The sequence below is a fragment of the Balaenoptera musculus genome, chromosome 5 (genome assembly GCF_009873245.2).
Source record: "Balaenoptera musculus isolate JJ_BM4_2016_0621 chromosome 5, mBalMus1.pri.v3, whole genome shotgun sequence".
NCBI classification, from domain to species: Eukaryota; Metazoa; Chordata; class Mammalia; order Artiodactyla; family Balaenopteridae; genus Balaenoptera; species Balaenoptera musculus.
Window position 1 is genome coordinate 138,943,754 of NC_045789.1, and position 20,478 is coordinate 138,964,231.

The window sequence follows — 20,478 nt, forward strand, 5'->3', positions numbered from 1 at the left end:
TTCTATTCAACATCACACTGATGGTTCCAGCCAACGGAATAAAGAAGAAGAAGAAAAAAAAAGACATACAGATTGGAAATGAAAAAACACATTATTTTTAGATGATGTGATCAACTACGTAGAAAATCCTACAGAGTCTACCAAAAGACCGCTAGAATTAATAAATGAATCGTGGGACTTCCCTGGTGGTCCAGTGGTTAAGAATCCACCTTCCAATGCAGGGGACACAAGTTCAATCCCTGGTTGGAGAACTAAGATCCGACATGCCGCGGGCCAACTAAGCCCGGGCGCCACCAACTACTGAGCCCACGCACCACAACTAGACAGCCCGCGTGCCACAAACTACAACTCTGCAACTAAGCCTGTGCGCCACGACTACAGAGCCCATGTACTCTGGAGCCCGCGTGCCACAACAAAAGATCTCGTGTGCCGCAACTAAGACCCAATGCAGTCAAAAAAATAAATAAATAATTTAAAAAATAAATGAATCTTCACAGGATATAAGGTCAATATACAAAAAACAGTTACACTTCTATATACTAGCAATAAATGATTGGACACTGAAATTTTTTTTAGAAGTACCATTTAAAATAGCAAGAAAAAGATGAAATGCTTTGGAAATGTTTCAATACACTGTGCAAAGCCTACACATTGAAGACTACAAAACTATTCTAAGAATAAACTTAAAAATGAAATAAATGAAAAGTCATATCATGTTCATGGAGTGGGAGACTCAATATTATTTTGATGTCATTTCTCCCCAAATTGGTCTATAGGCTCAACACAGTGCCAGTTAAAATCTCAGTGGGTTTTTCTGTAGAAACTGGCAAGATGATTCTAAACTTTATATGGGAATGCAAAGGACCTAGAACAGCCAAACACTTTTTAAGAAGAACAAAGCCTGAGGATCTTTACTACCTAATTTCATAACTTACTATAAAAAGCTACAGGAATCAGGACAGTATGGTACTGGCAAAAGCATGGGTATACATGTAGAGTGGAAGTCCAGAAGTAGACCCACACATACAGCATCAACTGATTTTTGACAAAGATGCCAAGGTCTTTCAATGAGGAAAAATAGCATTTTCAACAATAGTTCTTGAACAACTGGATGTCCATATACAAGGATGAACCTCAACCCTTACTTCACAAAAGATACAAAACTTCACTCAAAATGGATCAAGAATCAAATGTAGAAGCTCAAACTATAAGACATCTAGAAAAAAACACAGGGCAAAAAATCTTTATAAACTTTGGGTAGCAAAGATTTCTTATACAGAACACAAAAAGCCCAAATCATTTAAAAATTGATGAACTGGACTTGACCAAAATTAAAATTTTTTGATGTTCAAAAACCAGTGTTATTGGGACTTCCCTGGTGGTCCAGTGGGTAAGACTCCGCGCTCCCAATGCAGGGGGTCTGGGTTCGATCCCTGGTCAGGGAACTAGATCCCGCATGCATGCAGCAACTAAGAAGCCCGCATGCCGCAACTAAAGGATCCCACATGCCGCAACAAAGATCCTGCATGCCACAACTAAGACCCAGTGCAACCAAAATAAATGAATAAATAAATATTAAAAACAACAACAACAACAGTGTTATGTAATGAAAAGGCAAACCACACTGGGAGAAAATATCTGAGAAACATACCTGATAAAAGGCTTGTATTCAGAATATATAAAGATTTCTGGCAACTCAATAGTAAGATAAACCACCCAATTAAAAATATGCAAAAGGTTTGAACAGTCACTTCACCAAAGAGACAGAAAATAAGCACATGAAAAGATGCTCAACAAGTCATTAAGAAAATGCAATTTAAAACCATAATGAGATAACACTGTAAGCCATTATTAGACTGGCCATAATTAAAGACTATCAATATCCAACCTTGGTGAGGATGGAGATACAAAGGAGAACTCTCATACGCGGCTGGGAAACAGTATAAGCATTTTGTAAAATACCATGAGAGGTCCTTATAATGTTAGTCATACACTTACCCACAACCTAGCAATTCCACTCCTAGGTATTTATCAAAGAGAAATGAACTCTGTCCAAACAAAGACTTGTACTCAAATGTTACCAGCAGCTTTATTCATGATAGCCCAAACCAGGAAACACCAATGTCCCTCTATTGGCGAATGGATAAACTGTGGTTCATCCATACAGCGGAACACTACTCAGAAATAATTAACTACTGATACATGCAAGAACATGGATAAGACTTAAAAGTATTATTTTAAGCTAAAAAAGCCAAAGACTACCATTCAGATTATCTTTCTGTGAGGCTGACTCAAGTTCTGCCCTCTCGATCTGACAATTCATGGTAGCAGTGACACATTTTATTAGCACAACCACTTTCATGAGGTTCATTACAAAGGAATTTTATATGTTTGCATTATGAACCAAGACTCAACAGAGCAAACATTCGAGATAAGGACAACTATTAGCAAACCCTTAAATGGTTGGTTTAAATTGGAACTATATGCCTTTGATTAGAACTGTGGTCATGGTAACTATTAAGAGAACCTGGTTCCTTAGTGTAAAATGCAAGACTTACATTTTAACAATATATAGGTGAACACAGACACAAATGCTAATGTCCACAACCAAAACAGAGCCTTTATACATCAGTCAACCTTGAAAACAGAAAAGTAGAATATTAATTTGCTAAGTAGTCATCCTTGTGGCAGGATGCCTGAGGGCTACACAGGCCCCTTTAAAGAAAAAATAGGGACTTCCCTGGTGGCGCAGTGGTTAATAATCCGCCTACCAATGCAGAGGACACGGGTTCGAGCCCTGGTCCGGGAATATCCCACATGCCATGGAGCAACTAAGCCCACGAGCCACAACTACTGAGCCTGCGTGCCACAGCTACTGAAGCCCACGCCCCTACAGCCTGCACACTGCAACAACAGAAGCCACCCCAATGGGAAGCCCGCGCACCGCAACAAAGAGTAGCCCCCGCTCGCTGCAACTAGAGAAAGCCCGCGCACAGCAACAAAGACCCAACACAGCCATAAACAAATAAATAAATAAACAAAATAATAAATAAATAAAAGAAAAAAAAATTCTCCAGAGTAACATCTCCCACTCCCCCACACCAGACTTAAAACTATTTTTGTTACTTAAACAAACATAAATGTAAAATGCAACATAATTTATGTTTTTAAGGCCTTTTTACAACTATAAAAAACCAAGCTGGTCTACAACTTAAATAGAAAAACCCCTGAAAATCATTAAAATTCAAATTAACATTATTTTAAAGACACAGATGGGGGAATTCCCTGGCGGTGGTCCACTGGTTAGGACTCGGCACTCTCACTACTGAGAGCTGGTTCAATCCCTGGTCGGGGAATTAAGATCCCACAAGTCTCGCAACAGGGCCAAAAAAGAAAAAAAAAAAAAAAAAAAAAAGGATGATTTGCTGAAACCAAATTGCTAAATTCAACACAGCCTGGTTCTGACAACTAAGTGAAGGCAGGCTCTCCTGAGTCAGGCCTGCACCCCGTGGGTCTTTGCACAATGTCTCAACCATCCCACCTCTTTGCCTGTCTGAATTTCTCCTGCACAGAGCGGGTCACGCCTTTGATGGGTCTTTGCTTGGCTTCAGCATAGAATGTGAATATCAAGACAACTTCTGCTGCTGCCTCAGTAACCCTGAAAAGCAGTGCACCCAGGCCCACAGAAGTCAGGGGCAAAGCCCTCCACATGATCTGAGCATGCCCTCCCCCGTTATCAGAATACAAACCGTCAGAGAATTCACAGATCAGGAACTCACGTCCACAGCCCCAACAAGGTGTGAACTCTACTGTACAGGATGTATACTGTAAACATTCTTAAGTCCTGAAACATTATCTGTGGATACAAATCAAAGGCAGGCTCGTTCCTTCATTCAAAAATCATTCCCAGGTACCTGCTCTGTGCCAGGCCTGTGTAGACACCCTGAGATGGGTGAGACAGGAACCAGGGCAAACGAGTTGCAGTAGAGATTCGGGGTGGGGTTAGGGGGTGCCGGCAGGTCGGAAGGGCTGAGGTGCGTGCTGGCGGTAAAGGGTAAGCGACTCTGCTCTCAGTCACCCTGGGCCAGGCCTCTGCTGAGCCCGCTCAGCCAAGCCGCCCTGCCTGGTTCTCTCTCCCCAACACCGGACGCTGCTGAGGGGAAGGTCCTTGCCGATGGGCAGGTCGGGGCCACTGCTCAGTGATGTCTCCATCTTCAACAAGCACCTCAGGCTGTCCGGCAACCCGACGCCCTGCCAGCTCACTGTTCTCACTGAAACCTTACCCACTCCCTTGCTCCTTCCCAGTCCCCTCAACCCAGCCTCGTTCTCAAAAACAAGTTTATAAAAAAATGCTGGCAGCAATTTTCTCAACTTCTACACTCCTCACCCGACCTTACTTGCATCCTCTACAGGCTTGCCTGCAAATCTGTCTCTTCTAGAAACAGACACTGGCTCTCCTGTCTTAGTGGGACCTCATGAGGGCCACCATCTGTCTACCTTACTGCTCCCCGACCCCAGCCTCAAGCTCTGCCTCCCTGAGGCCAAGCCTAGGCGAGAACACAGGCGACCGGGGCTCAAGTGCTGCTGGCGCTCACTCCAGAAGCTGGGACTGCCTTACGAATGTGCCTGAATTACCTGTAACCCAGCAACTCCACTCCACAGATAAACACTCTGTGATGACTGATTTTGTGTGTCAACTTGACTGGGCTCAGGGATGCCCGGGGAGCTGGTAAAACATCATTTCTGGGTGTGTCTGTGAGGTGTCTCCGAAGAGATCGGCACCGGAATGGGTAGACTGAATAAAGAAGATGGCCCTCCCCAGTGCAGATGGATATCGTCCATTCCTCTGAGGGTCTGAACAGAATAAAAAGGCAGAGAGATGTCCCTCTTCTGCCCTCGGACACCAGCACTTCCAGTTCTCCGGCTTGCAGAATGTACATAGCGAGACTTTTGGCCTCCATAACCACTTGAGCCAGTCCCTATAATAAACCTCCGCTTCTTTTCTTTTCTTTTCTTTTCCCTATCTATCCATCCATCCATCCATCCATCCATCCATCCATCCATCCATCTCCTGTTGGTTCTGTTTCTCTGGAGAATCCCGACCGAAACACACCCTAACAAAACTCTTACAAACAAGTACCAAGAGATGGATATATAGATGCCCAACAGCATTTTTTTTTAAATAACTGCAAAAACCAGAAAACAACTCTGTATCTTCCAACAAAACTTGTTTAAGTAGTATTTTTTAATGGGCATTTTGTTTTCGATATTGGGCTTTAATTTTTTCCCCCAGTTTTATGGAAAAATAATTGATGTACATCACTGTAAAGTTTAAGGCATACAGCATGATGGTTTGATTTACCTATATTGTGAAATGATTACCACAATGGGTTCAGCTAACACCCATCATCTCATACAGATACAGGACAACCTTCTTCCTTGTGATGAGAGCTCGTAGCATTCTCTCTCTCAGCAACCTTCCTATGCGTCATACAGCACCATCGGCTACAGTCACCATGTTGTACATCACATCCCGGGGACATGCTTATCTTGTAACTGGAAGTTTGCACCTGTTGACCACCTTCTTCAATTCCCCATTCTGTCACCCTCTGCCTTTAGTAACCACAAGTCCGATTTCTTTTTCTCCAAGTCTGGCTTTGGGTTTGTTTTTTTTTAATTTATTAATTTATTAATTTATTTTTGGCTGTGTTGGGTCTTCGTTTCTGTGCGAGGGCTTTCTCTAGTTTTGGCGAGTGGGGGCCACTCTTCATCGCGGTGCGCGGGCCTCTCACTATCGCGGCCTCTCTTGTTGCGCAGCACAGGCTCTAGAGCACAGGCTCAGTAGTTGTGGCTCACGGGCCCAGCTGTTCCACGGCATGTGGGATCTTCCCAGACCAGGGCTCGAACCCGTGTCCCCTGCATTGGCAGGCAGATTCTCAACCACTGCGTCACCAGGGAAGCCCTGGGTTTGTTTTTTGTGTTTTTAGATTTCACATGTAAGTGAGATCATATAGTATTTGCCTTTTTCTGTCTGACTTACTTCACTAAGCATAATGCCTTCAAAGTCCATGTCTATCCATGTTGTCCTAATGGGAAGGCTTCCTCATTTGTTATGGCCAAATAACATTCCATTGTTTTTATATATGTGTGTGTATACAAACACACACACACCCCCCACATCTTCTTTAACCATTCATCCAACAATGAATACTTAGATTGTTTCCATGTCTTGGCTATTGTACATAATGCTGTTATGAACATGGTGGTGCAGGTACCTTGTCAAGTTAGTATTTCATTTCCTTTGTATATATTCCCAGAAGTGAACTGCTGATGCATATGATAATTCTAACTTTTTGAGGATCCTCCATACTGTTCTCCACCGTGGCTCCACCATTTTACAATCCCACCAACAGGGCACAAGGGTTGCTTTTCTCCACATTCATGCCAGTATTTGTCATCTCCTGTCTTGCTGATGATACGGCCCTTCTAAGAGGCCTGAGATGATATTTCACTGTGGTTCTGATTTGCATTTTCCTAATGACTAGTGATGTTGAGCATCTTTTCAGGTACCTGTTGGCCTTTTATATATATTATTTAGAGAAATGTCTACGGGTCCTTTGCCCATTTTTTACCTGGCTTATTTGTTGTTTTGCTGTTGAGTTGTATAGAGCTCTTGAAATATTTTGGATATTATCCCCTTATCAGATACATGGTTTGCAAATATTTTTTCCCATTCTGTAGATTTTCTTTTTCACTTTGTTGATGGCTTCTTTTGCTGTCAGAAGCTTTTTCATTTGACGTAGTCCCAGTTGTTTATTTTTTTATTTTGTTGCTTGTGCTTTAGGTGTCAAATCCAAAAAGTCATTACTAAGACCCATGTCAAGGGGCTTTATTCCTAGGAGTTTCATGATTTCAGGTCTTACATATAAGTCTGTAATCCATTTTGAGTTAATGTTTTTGAGTGGTCTAAGATATGGGTCAAGTTTCCTTCTTTCACATGTGAATATCCAATTAACTCAAACCAATTTATTGAAAAGACTGTCTTTTCTCCACTATTCAACAAAATTATTGATGAATAAATTACAGTATAGCAACATATTGGATTATATGTGAATTGTATTGTGTGAAGAATGAATGAATTATATTAGTGAAAATGAACAAACTGCAGCTATCCAGACAGCATGAGGAATCTTATAAACAGAGAAGACAGCATAAGCACACACCACTTTCATAAAGGTCAAAAACAAACAGAAATAAATAATTTATTGTTTAGAGATACACATATAGGCAATAACTTTTTTTTTAAGGGTTTAAGAAAATAAGGGAATGATCAATACAAAAGGACAGCGTTTACCTTGGAAGGGGAGGAACAAAGATGGAGAAGGGAAGAGCACACAGGCACACAGGTGTTAGGGATGGCCTGATTTTTAATGCTGACTGGTGTTCATTTTATCATCCCTCATAACATGTACACTGTAGACATATATTCATATATATGTCAAATATCACATATTAAAAAAATAAAATTTAAATGGGAGGAAAAACCTCTCCCCACTACCAGCTCTTTTCTTCATTACTTCAACATTTCCAAGCCCCTCCTCCAGCTGGGTCTGTCCTCTCCTCCCCTCACAGTCAAGCATCTGAAAGACCAGCCCCCTAACTGGACTTTCTCAGCTCCCTCTCCACTGAGCTATTCTCCACACAGTTCAGCCGGGCCTGTGCTCCAACTGGACACAGGCCTATCAAAGGTCAGACACAACTTCTCTGTTGCCACACCAACACTCGGTGTCTTCTCTCAGCTAACGTTTTCAGTGTCTGTCAGGACTGCTGGGAGAGCGTCCTCCAGGGGTCTCCCAGGCTGCTCCTTGTCCTGCTGGATGTACCAAGGCTACAGGGCTCTGTCTCCCCTGCCCACTCCCCACGGGCCCCTTCTCAGGGCTGCTTATGCAGCTGAGGACCTTGAGACAAACGGCAGGCTTGCTTACTGCTTACAATAAAAGGGCCAGATCCCCGTCCGCACCCCACCCCCCCCCAGCCAGTGCTCCTGAGCTGTGACACAAACCCACTGCACCCCCTGCACTGATGCAGCCCTTGGGGAGGGGAGGGGGTGAGGAGAACCCAAATGTTCGCGTGCGTTCGGGATGTTTCTGCTGTGCCGAGTAACAAAGTCCTCTGTCTCTGACTCAGGAGTCTCGAGTCTTCTGCCAGCACCCATGAAAGAGGAACAAGCCAGCTTATTACCTTCAGGTAGGGTAAAAAAATCTAACCCCAGACCCAACGACGACGACCTTCTGCTTGTCACCCTCTCTGGCTTTTCGTTCTACTTCTCACCCTCTGCTGCTCAGTCATCTCCACCTCCACTGTCAGGTGTTCTCTAGAACGCCTCCTCAGGACTCCACTGCTCCCTCCACCCACTGACTTGGGTGTCGTGCCAGGGACCAATGTTGAGAAGAGGAGTAAAAGCCATCTGTTTGTTTGTTTTTTAAATTGAAGTATATAGTTGATTTACAATGTTATGTTAGTTTCAGGTGTACAGCAAAGTGATTCAGTTACACACACACACACACAAACACACACACATTCCTCTTCAGATTCTTTTCCGTTATAGGTTATTACAAGATATTGAATATAGTTCCCTGTGCTATACAGTAGGTACCAAAAGCTGCCTGTTTTAATGACTGTTGCATGAATGACCAGCAAAGGACATCTGAGACAAACAGCCTGTAACCTAAAATTGCAGATCTTGAAAAAAATTTGGGATTCCACTTGACAGAAGTAAAGTCAAAAGACCTGCTTAACGTATATTCAGATGGGGGGTGTCTAGCAATGTCCCATTAACAACTTAAAAAGAGAAGTCAACTACATCTACACCAATAAAGTTAGAGGAAGAAAAATTAAAAGATATCATTTAAATAGTATAAATAAGGGACTTCCCTGGTGGCACAGTGGTTAAGAATCCGCCTGCCAATGCAGGAGACATGGGTTCGAGCCCTGGTCCGGGAAGATCCCACATGCCGCGGAGCAACTAAGCCCGTGCCCCACAACTATTGAGCCTACGCTCTAGAGTCCACGAGGCACAACTACTGAGCCCACGAGGCACAACTACTGGGCCCACGTGCCACAACTACTGAAGTCTGCCTAGAGCTTGTGCTCTGCAACAAGAGAAGCCACCGCAATGAGAAGCCCACGCACTGCAACGAAGAGTTGCCCCCGCTCACTGCAGCTAGAGAAAGCCCGCACACAGCAATGAAGACCCAACGCAGCCAAAAATAAATATAAAATAATAAATAAATTTTAAATAAATAAATAAATAAATAGTATAAATAAAAGTACCTACGGGTAAATGCTTTTTTAAAAAGGTGCAATGGGGGACCTCCCTGATGGTCCAGTAGCTGGGACTCCGTGCTCCCAATGCAGGGGGCCTGGGTTCGATCCCTGGTCAGGGAACTAGATCCCACATGCCGCAAAGAAGATCCTGCAGGTGGCAACTAAGACCCGGTGTAGCCAAATAAACAAATAAATAAAAGGTGTAATGGCATAATACAGAAAAATATGAAACACTTATAAATGGAGAAAGACCCCATACTTATGGGATTAGAAAACTCAATATTAGAAAGAAGTTAGTTCTTCTCCTACTGACTTATAGTCAGTGCAATCCTAGTCAAATCTCAACAGGGGTTTTTTTTGGGGGGGGGGTGAAATTGATAAGATAATTATCATTTATACAGAAATGTAAGGAACCAAGAATAACCAAGACATTTTTGATGAGTACAAGGTAAGAGGGCTTTCTCTCTGAATACATTTGTTACAGAGCTACAGTAATTACGACAATATACACAGCAAAGTAGACTTAGTAGCCACTGTGTTCTTCACCACCATGTGCTCAGTTAAAAAAAGGCCAGTGCCACTTAAGAGTGTCCTAGATGTTGCAAAATCATTAATTGTATTAAATCTCAACCTTTAAGCACATGGCTTTTGAATATTCAACGTGATGAAACGGGAAGTCTGCATAAAGCATTTCTGCAACGTTCCAGAGGAAAGCACTGCGTGCTGCGAGCTGAATGAGGCACCCTGTCCATGAAACACCAATTTTACTTGAAAGAATGCCTGACAGACCAATCCATGCTTATTCAGACTTGGACACTGTCGGACATCTTCTCAAAAATGAGTGAAATAAGCCTGTCCCTTCAAGGAAAACAGCTGATGCTACTTGTGGCCAATCATAAAATCTGAGCTTTCAAGCAAAAATTGGAAGTTTGGAAAACTTGTATCCATCACTGTGGACTTGAACGCTTATCCACATTTAGAGACCTCTCTGATGAGATCGGTGGTGACAGTGACAAATGTGACTTTAAAAAAAAAACAACCTGAATAATGAAAGGTGTCACTATCTCAAAGACCTCCCTTACTCAGTAAACTGCTATTTTACAAATGACCAACGTGTGGTGTTGCAAAATCATGTGTGGGTAAGAGGTTCATTGAGAGTGCAAGATAGACAATGGATTTCAATTTAACAGTGTAGGAGAAATTCTTTGATATCATTTCAGATTCTACATTACAGCTAACCATTAGGAAACTATTATCTGTCATGGTTTGGTGTGGTATCAAAGAATATCCTCAGTTATCTGAAAAAGCTATTAAAATATGTTCTTCATATAACTTCAATCAAAACAACCTATCACAAAGAAGTAGGACACAGAAGTAGGTATGAGAATCCAGCTGTCTTCTATTAACCAAACATTAAGAAGATATGCAAAACAGTGCTATTCTACTTACTATTTTTGTTTTGGAAAATAGTTTTCATTTAAAAATATGCTATTAATCTTAACCCCATGACTCAGCAATTCCTTTCCTACACATATATACAACAGAATGTGTGAACGTGTGCTCCAAGAGCATCATTCGTAATAGCAAAATTTGGAAAACAACCAAAATGTAGTATAAGTTCACAAAGGTGAATAGTATATAGTAATGAAAATGAAAATACTACAACATTTATGAATCTCAAACATAATGCTGAACAAAATAAATCAGACACAAAATAATGCATACTGCATGATACCTATATAAACTTCAGAACACCAGAAAAACAGGACAACACTGTTTAGGGATGGAGCTGTGGGTGCTGTAACTAAGAAAGAGGAGCTGGAAAGACTGCAAACTCTGTGGAGAGGTGGGGGGTGGGGGGAGGGACAAAGAGGGGATCTAGGTGAAGGGCAGTGCTTGACTTGTGACCTGCACTGTAGCAGAGATAAAACCAAACAGATCAGCAATCACAGGAAGTGACAAGGATTAATTTCACCATTAAGAAGTAGCTTCTTGCGTGCCGCAACTAGACACCACACGTGGCAACGAAGATGCAGCGCAGCCAAATAAATAAATAAATAATTTAAATTTAAAAAAAGAAGAAGAGGAAGTAGCTTCTCAAATGCAAATCAAAACCACAATGAGATATCACGTCACACCTGTAAGAATGGCTATTCTCAAAAAGGCCACAAATAACAACCACTGGTGAGGATGTGGAGAAAAGGGAATCCTTGTGCACTGTTGGTGGGAATGCAAACTGGTGCAATCTCTGTGGGAAACAATGTGGAGGTTCCTCAAAAAACAAAAAATAGAACTACCATACAATCCAGCAATTCCACTCCTGGGTAGACAGCTGAAGAAAATGAAAACACTGATTTGAAAAGACACATGCACCCCAATGTTTATAGTAGCACTATTTACAATAGCCAAGACAAGGAAGCAACCTAAGTGTCCACCGACAGATACTGGATAAAGAGCACACGGTATATAGATATACATGTATATAATGGAATACTACTCAGCCATTTAAAAAAAAGAAATTTTGCATTTGCAACAACACGGATGGACTTGGAGGGCATTATGCTGAGTGAAATAAGTCAGAGAAAGACAAATACTGCATGCTGTCACTTACACGTGGAACTGAAAAATAAAACTACTGAATATAACAAAACAGAGACACAGACTCACATATAGAGAACAAACTAGTAGTTGTCAGTGAGGAGAGGGAAGGGGGAGGGGCAAGGTAGGGGAAGGGATTTAAAAGACACAAACTACTATGTATAAAACAGATAAGCAACAAGGATATAAGGATATATTGTATAGCACAGGGAATATAGCCAATATTTTATACTAACTATAAACGGAGTATAAACTTTAGGAATCGTGAGTCACTATGTTGTACACCTGAAACTTACTGTGTATCAACTTTACCTCAATAAAAAAAAAAGTAGCTTCTCAAAGGAGACCAAATTGAGTATACTTCTATGCTGACTGCACAAGGACACTTACAAGATGCAACACAGGGCAAATGAGAACAAGAGGCTACAAAAGGAGAGGAAGGAAGGGAGGGAGAGAGCTCATCTACCTGCACAAACAGTAAACAAAAAGCCCTGAGGAGGGGCCACCACAACCAAAGGAACAATGTACTGAGATTTAATCATTCAACCTGTATTCACCCAGCACAGCCTTAAAACCTAGAGAGCAAAAATGGAAACATTTACAAGAAAAAAGGACAAATACACACGCACAGTGGGAGGTGTTAACTGACCTTACTCAGAAATCAACAGATTAAGCACAACAAAATTAGTTAAGAACACAAAAGGATCTAAGAACACAATTAACGAGGGGTTGATCTAATGGGAGTACACAGAGTCCTCTATCTAAACGCTGAGAAAACACTTTCAAGCACACATGGAACTTTTAGAAAAACCTAACCACATATTAGTATAACTGACTGATAAGGAGTCACTGTAATACATGCCATGATCTCCAACTGTAACAGCATTAAATTAAAAGTCAATATGATTAAAGGTGATCTGAGAGATATATGTTTGGATATTTACAGATACTTCAAAACAATTTACGGTTAAAAACAGAAATAATCAAAATTGGATAACACTTAAAATTGAGCCAATACAACTAGCAATTCAAAATCTAGAGCAGTAATTAGAGGTTTCCAGCACACATCAGGGCAGAGGAAGAAAAACTGATGAGAAGAACTGCATGTAGAGAGACAGAAGAGTGGTCACAGAGAAAGAAGAAGAAAGGAGACTTGTGGTGGCCTCAGCAGGGCTGCGTGGTGAAGGTCGCCTGGCAATCGGTGAGTGGCACTGGGCTGTCTCCCATCCTCCCCCCAGTAGGTGGGCTGAGCAAGGCCAGGTTCCCGCCAGGTCTCTGGGGTGAGACAAGCACAGGAATGCAGCTCCCAAAGCAGCTGGCACCAAGCTCAAGGCTCCCCAGACACTTGTCAGCAGCCCTGAGAAGAGGCCTAGAAAATGGAGAGCCCCCCACACTGACACGCACCCCACCTTGTCACGGCATCTGTACCCTGCTCCCAAGAACAAGAAACTGGGAGAACCACATGTCTCAACTTACTGACAGCGTCTGTCTGTAATTCGGGACCCTGTGGTGCTTGCCATCACTACCTTTCAGCACACGGAACAGAACAGAACAGAACATCTGTGGAGGGATAAACAAGAATCTGCCCACAAGCGAGCCTCTGGGAAGACAGAGAGGATGGTGAGGAGACAAGGTAGAGGGATGGACTCTGTGCCCCGGAACTTCTATCAGAGGCAGCACAGCGTTAACCAATCAAATACTGCCGCGTGCACACACACACACACACACACACACACACACACACACAACAAGTAATTAATGAAATAGACAAAGTGAAAGAGAGATTTTAAAAATTAAAAAAAAGTTCTTTGAAAAGACAAAATCAACACACTTCTAGAAAGACTGGTTAAAAAAAGAGAAAGAAAAAGCACAAATATGAGGAATAAAAAGAGCTGTATCTACAGGTATGGTAGGAATTGAAAACAGACCACCCACACACAACTTCATACCAAAAAGTGACAATTTCTAAGAATATAATTTACCACAACTAACTCGAATAGAAATGGAAAACCTCTTATCACTTAAAGAAACTGAACCAAAAGTTTAAGTTACCCAGAGACATGCCTGTCTGTGAAGGGAGCAGGAGGAGACAGTGACAGCAGGAGGGGGGCAAGGCCAGAGGCAGACGACTCTAGAGCATCTGCACTCTGCTGGGCATGAGCCAGACAGGAGCAAAGAGGGAAAGAACAGCAAAAGCAACAAGGCCCTGGAGAGGACGGAGAGGGGTGGGCACCTGGGAGGCGACTTCCCTTGGCCACAGGGGTGGGAGACCAGCCAAGCAGGGCAAAGTGGGTGGGGGGTGTTTGGGAAGAGAGGAGAAGGAAGGGTGTGCTCCATCTCTGCATCTGGGGGTGCAGTAACAAAGCCAGGGCGACACGCTGGACGCCCTTCCACGACCTGGCACCTCGCAGTCGGGAAGCAGTACCCCAGCGGTGCTTTTCTCCAGTCACGTTCTGCCAGGCAGAGGCAGCACTGAACCAGGCCCCAGGCAAACGAGTTAGGTGGCTTTCCAAGAGAGAAATGACAGTGAGGTCAGAGGGACCTGACGGTGGGAAAGGGACAGAGGAGGTCCAAGAACTATGGCAACGGAGGACACTCAGGCAAGTGACCTAGAAAGACAGGATCCAGTTGGATGTGTGAACCGAAGTCCTCTTAGGTGTAGGGGCAGGACAAGGTCTAGGCACAGAAGAAGAGGTCTCTGGAGAAACGGACAATGTGGAGCTGGGAGGCACAGAGCAGGGAGAAACAGCAGTGCCCCACCACGACTTCCGGTAACAGAATGCGTATCTGCAGGAGAGCAATTCAGCTCCAGGTCCACTGTCCGTGCTCAGAGCCCTTACCCTGATGATCAGAGACAGCGGGACGACACACAAACTCGTAACTCTGGGCCCACCGGAGAGCACAAAGGACCAGCTGAACTCGACAAGTGTGACGGGCCATCTGGGGACAAGGTGAGGAAGGCGGGCAGCCATGAGTGGGTCGGAGGACACAGCTCAGCGTGTGACAAGTTCTTAAAGGCTGGGTGTGGCCAGTAGGACTTGCCGGGCCGGGCCCTTCTCTGGGAGCAAGCAGAAGCCTTCACTGCTGGGGTGGTGGGCGGCCTCCACCCGAGGCCCAGGCTGATCCACCGAGAAGAGGGGACCGAGCCCCCCAGGAGACAGGCCCAGGACCCACACGGACACAAGCACAGGCCACACCCCGAGGCCCCTACAGATGCAGGCAGGGTTTGGCTGCCACGCAGCAGGGGCAGGATCACCAGGAAAGCTGCACCCCGAAGCCCGGGCACAGGACTGCCCAAGGTTCAGGTCGGACAGGGGACGCGAGGAAACACCCAGCAGGAGGCTCTCGCCGCCGGCACACAGCGCGGGCAGAGTGTGGAGAGAGACCCCCCCGCCCGAGCCCCACCCCCCGGCCCGCACAAGCACAGGGGGCAGCAGCCGCCAGAGGGACGAGTCTGTGGGGCCACAAGTGCAGAGCCACAGCAGCCCCAGGGCCCATCAGACTGGCCGACCAGGCGCCCTGCCTCTGCACGTGCTGCCTGGCACTGCCCCCAGCAAGAGCAAGGGGCAACCACACTGAAGGAAGAAGTAACACCAACACTACACAGACTCTTCCAGAAAAGAGGGGCAGGAACACATCTCAACTCACTTTACGAGGCCCTGAAAGACATAAAAGACAAGAAGACTTTAATGAGCCTCCGTGAGCAGACCCTCTTCACAAGCACAAACGCAAAGCTCTCAACCAAACGTGAGCAAATCACTCCAGTGACATGTAAAAAGCATGTCCATGGAACGACATGTACAAGAACGTTCACAACAGCTTGATGCAAAACAGTCCAAATCTGGAAACAACAGAAACATCCATCAACGGCGAACAGGTAAACAAACTGTGGTGTATCTCTACAATTTATTCAGCCATAAAAAGGAACAAACTACTGATGCACGACTCTCAAAGCACGACACCAAGTTAAAGAAGTCTATGTGACACTCCAGAAAAAGCAAATCCGAGGGGACAAAAATCACGTCCGTGGTTATTACGAGGGGTTGGGAGGAGGGAAAGGGTTGCCTACCAAGGTGAACAAGGGAACACTTGGGGGTTCTGTATCTTAACCGTGGTAGTGGTGTTTACACAACTGTATAAATCTGTCAAAATTCAGTGAACTATATACACTTTAAAATGAGTGAATTTTACTAGATGTAAATTACATCTCATTATTTTTAAAAGTTCAGCAATTTTAACCAGCTTGAGCAAAGAGGCCAAGTGTACAAAAGCAACAGAAGGTTTAAGTCTACACACATAGGTCAACATTATACCTCTGTGGTCCCTGGGGCCACTTTTTTGATGAGGAGAGAAAGCCTCGTGTGTCGATCCATTACCCAGGACAAACTGGGAGTCAGGAGATGAGACTCCCCTCATGGCAAGACTAGTTATGGGAAATGACAGGCATTTTCACTTGCCTCCAAAACCAGGATGAGCGACAGCAACCCTTCTCCCAAAAGCACAGTCAGGCCAGAACACAAGAGCAGGACTGGAGACAGGAAGAAAAGACAGTAAAATTTAGGAGGCCGAGAAAATGCGTGAGCCGGGGGAAGACTTCAGGGTGCTGACTGGAAGTGAGCAGGGAACACAGGCTGAACAGCCTCCCATTAAAAAATGGAAAAAATGACCAAATACTTCAAGTGGACACAGAAAGAAAACAAAAGTAAAATTAAATGATAAAAGCACAAAGATCTGAGGGTGAAAAAACTGAAGATCAACTATGCCATCTTTTTAATCCCTAATTCCAGATTTATCCATTTCTTTGTTCATTCGTTTATGTATTCATCAATTCAAATATTCTGGGTACCTAAAATAGGCCAGGCTAGCACTGTTCTTGGTAAGAAAATACACAAAAAGAGCTGCCCTCTTGGAGTGTATAGTCCAATGAAGGAAAAAGACAAACAAAATGAATAAGTAAAATACACAATATGTTAGAAAGAAGTGCTAAGGAGGAGAACGGAGCAGGAAAAGGGGTGTGTGGGAAGAGGCTGAGTGAGACGTAAATTTCCCTTTTGATAAACAACAGGTTTTGAGTTTTAGCTACTGAAGCACTGCTATAGACACTGGCACGTGAGCTGGGGTGCTGCCTTCAAGGAGACCCCGAAACAGAAGCGCTGGCTCCGGGGCGGGCGGCGCGGAGGCTCAGGCGAAGGAGCGGCAGACTGCGGGGGCCCAACGCGGAGAGCAGTCCCGGGCCGGGAAACGCAATGTGCGGCTGGGCGCTGCCGGCTTCGGCCACATGCAGAGTGGCATTAGCACAAAGACGACAGCTCAGAAAACAATCATCAAGCAGAAATCAAAGGAACAGAAGAGCCCTAGAATGTGGGGCCGCAAATGGCTGCAAAAGCCAACTCCTTCCAGAACCCGAAGAGCAGGTTTGAAAGCCCTTTCGGAACCAGGGCCCATGAAGACACTGTCTGGGCTAAAGATCCTGATGTTCTCAAGAAGGTCTCATTTAGCTGAGGCATGAAATCAAGGGGAAAAGGGGGGGGGGCAGGGTGGGTGGGGGGAGTCCGACTTGAGAATTGCATCTGGGAAAGAATTTCAGGTGAGTTACCAGCACATGGAATTGTCTAGAACTAATAAGCACACGAACGCCTCTAGCTTTTCACCAAACTACACTGCCAAAGACATCCTGAGACCAGACTTAAAAAGCCAAAACCCACCCTTCGGGCCCCCCAAGCTTGCTGACGGAGCTGTCTGACCGAGGAGGGCAGGGCCCTTCCTACTGACTACAGGTGTCACCAGGAAAGGTGGCGGGGACCCCAGCTGTTGGAGCCAGGGACGAGGAGATGGCGCAGGAGGGAGCTCCTTCCAGAAAGCAGACCCAGATGAGTCATCTCACTGCCCAGTTAGCTCCTCTGAGCCGGGCACTCACCGCCGGCTGGTCGAGGCTGCTGTGCCGCTCCTCCTTCTCCACGGTGCGCCGGCAGTCCGGGCACACCCACAGAGGCAGGTGCAGCACGCTGTTGCCCTTGGGCGCCATGGACAGGGCCAGCTTGCTTGCAGTCTTTACTCCACTCTCTAAGAACGAAGAGTCTTTCCGCTCGCTTCTGCACAGAAGACAGTAATCCCCAGCGGGGTAGGGTGGTGTTCTATGATTCATGCCAAAATTAAAAGGAGTCTGGAACAGAAAAAAAATTTGTGTTTTCAAAACATGAGCCCAAGAAGGGTCATCTGCACCGTAGAGAAATCATCCTGAAAATCCTGAAGATAGGTTCGAGAGAGGGACACCTGGGCAACAGGTGAGCAGGGAAGCCAGAGTACACGTGGGATGGAGCTGTCAGGACCCCCAGGCCTCTCTCCCATCTGGAGTGCCCCTACCGTGAACCCATCAGGTGGGAAGGTGCACCAGGACCCATGCCAAGCCTATTCTGGCTGGAATGTTGCCCAGATGCTCCCCCAGCCCTGCCCAGCCAGCAGCCCAGCTCTTCCCTAAGCCCATGGCTCTCTCCCTGTCTTCCTGTACCCAGGCTCGCACAGGCCATTGGCTGTGCTTGTTACCTGGACTACGTATAAGCATGTACACAACTGGTGCCACAGCTGACAAAGTGCTCCCAAATGGGCCCCAGGCTCCATTATCAAAGCCTGGAATGACCAGGTATCAGGTGCTTAAACAAGGGGGCTGAATGGATAAATGAACAAATGAGTGATTAAAAGAATGAATAACGGGACTTCCCTGGTGGCGCAGTGCTTAGGAATCCGCCTGCCAATGCAGGGGACACGGGTTCGATCCCTGGTCCAGGAAGATCCCACATGCCACGGAGCAACTGAGCCTGTGCATGCCACAACTACTGAGCCTGAGCTCTATAGCCCGCAAGCCACAACTACTGAAGCCCGCATGCCCTAGAGCCCACGTGCCGCAACTACTGAGCCCGTGTGCTGCAACTACTGAGGCCTGCGCGCCTGGAGCCCGTGCTCTGCAACAAGAGAAGCCACTGCAATGAGAAGCCCACGCACCGCAATGAGGAGTGGCCCCCGCTTACTGCAACTAGAGAGAGCCCGCGCACAGCAACGAAGACCCAACACAGCCAAAAATAAATAAAATTAAAATTAAAAAAAGAATGAGTGACAGCACCACTAAGACGCAAAAGACTTGCACGTATATTCTTACCTGCTTTCATAAACCAGTGATCAAAACTGCTTACACCTGTCACATCCACAGGGTTCCCCGGATTTAACCAAACCCAGCTCAGCAGCCATCTGAACGTCTGGGGTGCAAGGGGAGAGAACTGAGTACTATCTCCCATGGAAGTAGCTGTCTTTCTCTGTCCCAGCAAATCCAAGAAACCTGTCACCGACAGAACAGCCACAGCCTTCAAACCTCTCTAGGCCGCCTTGTTTACCCAGAGCAGGAGATGATGGGCCCCAAGGTTAGAAAGGTCCCCGAGCAGAAATCATAATGTTAAGAGCCAGAACTGTCTTGCAAGCACCCCGTTCATTATCCACTCATCCGTCTGTCTGTCCATCCGTCCATCCACCAGTGTCTACCGGAAGCCCACCGTGTGCCAAGGCACTGGCCCAGGCACTGGAGACACAGTGGTGAATAAAACAAAAATCCCTGCCGTTAGGGAGATAATTCTTGTCAAACACAAAGACAAAGGAAAAAATACAGAACATTAGATAGTGGTAACTGAGAAGGAGAGAAATAGCAAGAAAAAGTGTCTGGGGCCGGGGACGATACCCTTCATTCACTGTGGCCATCACGGGCCTCCTCGAGGAGACATCTGAAGTGCGGGGCTGGTGGAAGCCGCACAGACACCTGAAAGCAAGCGCAGAGGCCCCGGGGCAGAGATGGAGGGGAAAGGGAGCAGGGAGCCAGGCGTGGCCTGGCCTCACTCGTGTCCTAACGGGGAGACAGGATGTGCGTGGAGAAGAGATGCGATGGCAGAAAGGAAGGGGCCCAGGAGACCGGGGTGAAGCCGCTGTGAAGGCAGAGCCCACAGGACGGCCGAGGAGCCCGACGTCGGGGGAGAAGGAGAGGCCAGACAGCCCGCAGACTGTGGACTGCGCGTGTGGAACAGCTCCGAGGTGAGGCGGACCCCAGCCATAGGTATCTGAAACCGACTGCCTGCCAGGCATCCTTACAGGTCAGATGACTGGGTCCTGCTGGTCCCAGAGGGACACCAGACAAGCACAGACAGAACCAGCTGACGTCCCATGGCAGTAAGTGCTCCTCCACCAGGATGAAGAAATGAAGTCTCCAAGGGTGCAGAGTGGGACCAGCAGGAGAGCATGGCTTCAATGAGAGCAAAGCTAAGCTGAGACCCAAGTGCTAAGGAAAAACAAACGGAAAACAGCCGTGTGAAGATCCTGGAGAGGAGCGCTGGTGCAGGAGAACAGCTGCGAACGCGGGCCTGTCCGGGGCAGGATGAAGGCCGGAGGCCGAAGCTCGGGCCCTGTGGGGGGCTGAAGATTGCTCAGAAGGGGATTGCGTGACCCAGTTTTCATCTTACGGGGAAAAACTGTTGTGTGAACAATGGACTCTGAGGAGGTGACCACACGTGAGGCAGT

General features: G+C 45.8%; 1 protein-coding gene across 7 annotated transcripts in view; it reads right to left on the bottom strand.

The window, feature by feature from the left end:
• FAM193A (family with sequence similarity 193 member A) overlaps positions 1 to 20,478 on the bottom strand; it is a 173,028-nt gene that overhangs the window by 82,612 nt on the left and 69,938 nt on the right. For 2 of the 7 annotated variants that reach the window (XM_036853423.1, XM_036853422.1), the window contains exons 2-3: positions 17,843 to 18,088; positions 15,574 to 15,584 (exon numbers count right to left, since the gene is read on the bottom strand). The exons of 1 other annotated variant lie outside the window; for it this stretch is intronic. In XM_036853423.1, coding sequence (XP_036709318.1) covers positions 15,574 to 15,584; positions 17,843 to 18,070 — 239 coding nt within the window. In that variant the 5' untranslated portion in view covers positions 18,071 to 18,088. Of the gene's footprint in view, positions 1 to 15,573; positions 15,585 to 17,842; positions 18,089 to 20,478 lie in introns of those variants that run through there. 4 more of the 7 variants (XM_036853427.1, XM_036853426.1, XM_036853425.1 and 1 more) reach the window with 2 other exon arrangements.